This window comes from Polyodon spathula, chromosome 12 (genome assembly GCF_017654505.1).
Source record: "Polyodon spathula isolate WHYD16114869_AA chromosome 12, ASM1765450v1, whole genome shotgun sequence".
NCBI classification, from domain to species: domain Eukaryota; kingdom Metazoa; phylum Chordata; class Actinopteri; order Acipenseriformes; family Polyodontidae; genus Polyodon; species Polyodon spathula.
This window is the reverse complement of record NC_054545.1, coordinates 18,198,679-18,203,668: the sequence shown is the minus strand read 5'-3', so window position 1 is coordinate 18,203,668 and position 4,990 is coordinate 18,198,679. Positions and strand designations below refer to the sequence as shown.

Here is a 4,990-nt window from a genome sequence, read left to right as displayed (position 1 = left end):
GTTTTAGAAGCAGTCACAAGGGGCACAATTACTCCAGCTGTAGCCTGTGACTGAATGCAACTTCTATATGTAAAGACGGAGTGAGCTGTGCAGATTAAGAGCAAATGCAGAGCTACAGAAGGTGTAAGCAGAGGGAAGCACAAGTACTGTAGCATGAACAATACATGGCAGTAACTCTGAAGATCTGAATTGTGTTGCAATACAGTACCCTGGATCTGGAAGAGATTTGAATACAGAATTCACAGAAAGAGACCTTGTCCTAGATTTTGAAAACTGGACAAATACAAGAGATAATATACAGGTACTTAGGGGAGAGACATTTGTAATTTAGAGGTAGATCACTATATTTACATTATATTATTAAATACATATTGGACTCTAAAAAATGTTTTGTTTTTAATACAACTTGATGATCCACATGGAAATTCAAATCAGATTCAGAACCAGGGAACTGTACTTAACGGTGTATATTAGACTGACACTGTTTCTTGTTTGTAAACGACCACGTCTGCCTTAGTGTTGCTGGCACAAAATACAACTCAGCAGGTTGCCTCTGGCTTTTAATCTTTGTTTTATGATGTATCCCCATTTCTTTAGTATTGTTTTCAGGGTTTTCAAAAGCTGTGTTTGTGTGTTTTTTTTTGCAGTACTCTCTAGAATGTACAGCTACAAATACTTGTTTTGCCGTTCATCCTCTTTCTCCCCCTTTTATGTATTTTTTTGTTGTTGCTAACATTTAAAACCCAATAAAAGCAACAGTTTGGAAAGCAGTGACTTTGTTCAAACAGCTTCATTGGAAGCAGGGCATAACTTCAAAAATACATTTTGAAAAATAACATTGTTTAGAAAGGCAATTTCAGGTTTAAATCATAAAAGGACCAAAATACTGCTTCTGTTGAAATCGGTTCTTTTTACAGACAACACCAAAGCAAATCAAATGTACTGTTGTTTGGTTTTCATAATCTGAGTACACAAGCATACCAATTCCAATTCCCCAGAGTTTAGCAGACTGCCCAGTAATGAGCTCCATAATACCCTCTTCCTGTGTTACAGGTTAGAGGACCCCACACGGTTTGTTTTCCTATTTTAATACTTGGGTAAGAAAAGGTTAGGGACTTTGGGTCATACGCTGACTACATCATTGGCACAGCATGCTTTACACGACTGTGTTTCAGGCAGTCGAGATACAGCCCAGTTCAGTTGGGGGGTCTGTGTTTCAGGCAGTGGAGATACAACCCAGTTCAGTTGGGGGGTCTGTGTTTCAGGCAGTGGAGATACAACCCAGTTCAGTTGAGGTCTGTGTTGCAGGCAGTAGAGATACAGCCCAGTTCAGTTGAGGTCTGTGTTTCAGGCAGTAGAGATACAGCCCAGTTCAGTTGGGGGGTCTGTGTTGCAGGCAGTAGAGATACAGCCCAGTTCAGTTGGGGGGTCTGTGTTTCAGGCAGTGGCGATACAGCCCAGTTCAGTTGGGGGGTCTGCGTTTCAGGCAGTGGCGATACAGCCCAGTTCAGTTGAGGTCTGGATTTCAGGCAGTCGAGATACAGCCCAGTTCAGTTGAGGTCTGGATTTCAGGCAGTGGAGATACAACCCAGTTCAGTTGGGGGGTCTGTGTTTCAGGCAGTGGAGATACAACCCAGTTCAGTTGGGGGGTCTGTGTTTCAGGCAGTGGAGATACAACCCAGTTCAGTTGGGGGGTCTGTGTTTCAGGCAGTGGAGATACAACCCAGTTCAGTTGAGGTCTGTTTCAGGCAGTAGAGATACTGCCCAGTTCAGTTGAGGTCTGTGTTTCAGGCAGTAGAGATACAGCCCAGTTCAGTTGAGGTCTGTGTTTCAGGCAGTAGAGATACAGCCCAGTTCAGTTGGGGGGGTCTGTGTTTCAGGCAGTAGAGATACAGCCCAGTTCAGTTGGGGGGTCTGTGTTTCAGGCAGTGGAGATACAGCCCAGTTCAGTTGGGGGGGTCTGTGTTTCAGGCAGTGGAGATACAGCCCAGTTCAGTTGGGGGGGGGTCTGTGTTTCAGGCAGTGGCGATACAGCCCAGTTCAGTTGGGGGGTCTGTGTTTCAGGCAGTGGCGATACAGCCCAGTTCAGTTGGGGGGTCTGTGTTTCAGGCAGTGGAGATACAGCCCAGTTCAGTTGAGGTCTGTGTTTCAGGCAGTCGAGATACAGCCCAGTTCAGTTGGGGGGTCTGTGTTTCAGGCAGTCGAGATACAGCCCAGTTCAGTTGAGGTCTGTGTTTCAGGCAGTAGAGATACAGCCCAGTTCAGTTGAGGTCTGTGTTTCAGGCAGTAGAGATACAGCCCAGTTCAGTTGAGGTCTGTGTTTCAGGCAGTAGAGATACAGCCCAGTTCAGTTGAGGTCTGTGTTTCAGGCAGTCGAGATACAGCCCAGTTCAGTTGAGGTCTGTGTTTCAGGCAGTGGCGATACAGCCCAGTTCAGTTGAGGTCGTCTGTGTTTCAGGCAGTAGAGATACAGCCCAGTTCAGTTGAGGTCTGTGTTTCAGGCAGTAGAGATACAGCCCATTTCAGTTGAGGTCTGTGTTTCAGGCAGTAGAGATACAGCCCAGTTCAGTTGGGGGGTCTGCGTTTCAGGCAGTGGCGATACAGCCCAGTTCAGTTGGGGGGTCTGTGTTTCAGGCAGTGGCGATACAGCCCAGTTCAGTTGGGGGGTCTGTGTTTCAGGCAGTGGAGATACAGCCCAGTTCAGTTGAGGTCTGTGTTTCAGGCAGTCGAGATACAGCCCAGTTCAGTTGGGGGGGGTCTGTGTTTCAGGCAGTGGAGATACAGCCCAGTTCAGTTGGGGGGTCTGTGTTTCAGGCAGTCGAGATACAACCCAGTTCAGTTGAGGTCTGTTTCAGGCAGTCGAGATACAGCCCAGTTCAGTTGGGGGGTCTGTGTTTCAGGCAGTAGAGATACAGCCCAGTTCAGTTGAGGTCTGTGTTTCAGGCAGTAGAGATACAGCCCAGTTCAGTTGGGGGGTCTGTGTTTCAGGCAGTCGAGATACAGCCCAGTTCAGTTGGGGGGTCTGTGTTTCAGGCAGTAGAGATACAGCCCAGTTCAGTTGGGGGGTCTGTGTTTCAGGCAGTCGAGATACAGCCCAGTTCAGTTGGGGGGTCTGTGTTTCAGGCAGTCGAGATACAGCCCAGTTCAGTTGGGGGGTCTGTGTTTCAGGCAGTGGAGATACAGCCCAGTTCAGTTGAGGTCTGTGTTTCAGGCAGTCGAGATACAGCCCAGTTCAGTTGGGGGGTCTCTGTTTCAGGCAGTAGAGATACAGCCCAGTTCAGTTGAGGTCTGTGTTTCAGGCAGTAGAGATACAGCCCAGTTCAGTTGAGGTCTGTGTTTCAGGCAGTCGAGATACAGCCCAGTTCAGTTGGGGGTGGTCTGTGTTTCAGGCAGTGGCGATACAGCCCAGTTCAGTTGGGGGGTCTGTGTTTCAGGCAGTCGAGATACAGCCCAGTTCAGTTGGGGGGGGTCTGTGTTTCAGGCAGTGGAGATACAGCCCAGTTCAGTTGGGGGGTCTGTGTTTCAGGCAGTGGAGATACAGCCCAGTTCAGTTGGGGGGTCTGTGTTTCAGGCAGTAGAGATACAGCCCAGTTCAGTTGAGGTCTGTGTTTCAGGCAGTAGAGATACAGCCCAGTTCAGTTGGGGGGTCTGTGTTTCAGGCAGTCGAGATACAGCCCAGTTCAGTTGGGGGGGGTCTGTGTTTCAGGCAGTCGAGATACAGCCCAGTTCAGTTGGGGGGGGTCTGTGTTTCAGGCAGTGGCGATACAGCCCAGTTCAGTTGGGGGGTCTGTGTTTCAGGCAGTGGCGATACAGCCCAGTTCAGTTGGGGGGTCTGTGTTTCAGGCAGTGGAGATACAACCCAGTTCAGTTGAGGTCTGTGTTTCAGGCAGTCGAGATACAGCCCAGTTCAGTTGGGGTCTGTGTTTCAGGCAGTAGAGATACAGCCCAGTTCAGTTGGGGGGTCTGTGTTTCAGGCAGTAGAGATACAGCCCAGTTCAGTTGGGGTCTGTGTTTCAGGCAGTAGAGATACAGCCCAGTTCAGTTGAGGTCTGTGTTTCAGGCAGTAGAGATACAGCCCAGTTCAGTTGGGGGGGTCTGTGTTTCAGGCAGTGGCGATACAGCCCAGTTCAGTTGGGGGGGTCTGTGTTTCAGGCAGTGGAGATACAGCCCAGTTCAGTTGGGGGGTCTGTGTTTCAGGCAGTGGCGATACAGCCCAGTTCAGTTGGGGGGTCTGTGTTTCAGGCAGTAGAGATACAGCCCAGTTCAGTTGAGGTCTGTGTTTCAGGCAGTGGCGATACAGCCCAGTTCAGTTGAGGTCTGTGTTTCAGGCAGTAGAGATACAGCCCAGTTCAGTTGAGGTCTGTGTTTCAGGCAGTAGAGATACAGCCCAGTTCAGTTGAGGTCTGTGTTTCAGGCAGTAGAGATACAGCCCAGTTCAGTTGAGGTCTGTGTTTCAGGCAGTCGAGATACAGCCCAGTTCAGTTGAGGTCTGTTTTTCAGGCAGTAGAGATACAGCCCAGTTCAGTTGGGGGGTCTCTGTTTCAGGCAGTAGAGATACAGCCCAGTTCAGTTGAGGTCTGGATTTCAGGCAGTAGAAATACAGCCCAGTTCAGTTGGGGGGGGTCTGTGTTTCAGGCAGTCGAGATACAGCCCAGTTCAGTTGGGGGGTCTGTGTTTCAGGCAGTGGAGATACAGCCCAGTTCAGTTGGGGGGGGTCTGTGTTTCAGGCAGTGGAGATACAGCCCAGTTCAGTTGGGGGGTCTGTGTTTCAGGCAGTGGCGATACAGCCCAGTTCAGTTGGGGGGTCTGTGTTTCAGGCAGTGGAGATACAGCCCAGTTCAGTTGAGGTCTGTGTTTCAGGCAGTCGAGATACAGCCCAATTCAGTTGGGGGTCTGTGTTTCAGGCAGTGGCGATACAGCCCAGTTCAGTTGGGGGGGTCTGTGTTTCAGGCAGTGGCGATACAGCCCAGTTCAGTTGGGGGGTCTCTGT

The 4,990-nt window shown here is 49.7% G+C and overlaps 1 protein-coding gene across 1 annotated transcript in view; it reads left to right on the top strand.

Annotated features, from left to right (window-relative positions):
* Nucleotides 1-1,058, top strand: part of sptb (spectrin, beta, erythrocytic) — a 20,663-nt gene extending 19,605 nt beyond the window's left edge. Inside the window, exons 12-13 of the mRNA XM_041266080.1 lie at nucleotides 648-660; nucleotides 1,054-1,058. Coding sequence (XP_041122014.1) covers nucleotides 648-660; nucleotides 1,054-1,058 — 18 coding nt within the window. The remainder of the gene's footprint in view (nucleotides 1-647; nucleotides 661-1,053) is intronic.
* Nucleotides 1,059-4,990: the final 3,932 nt, after the last annotated feature.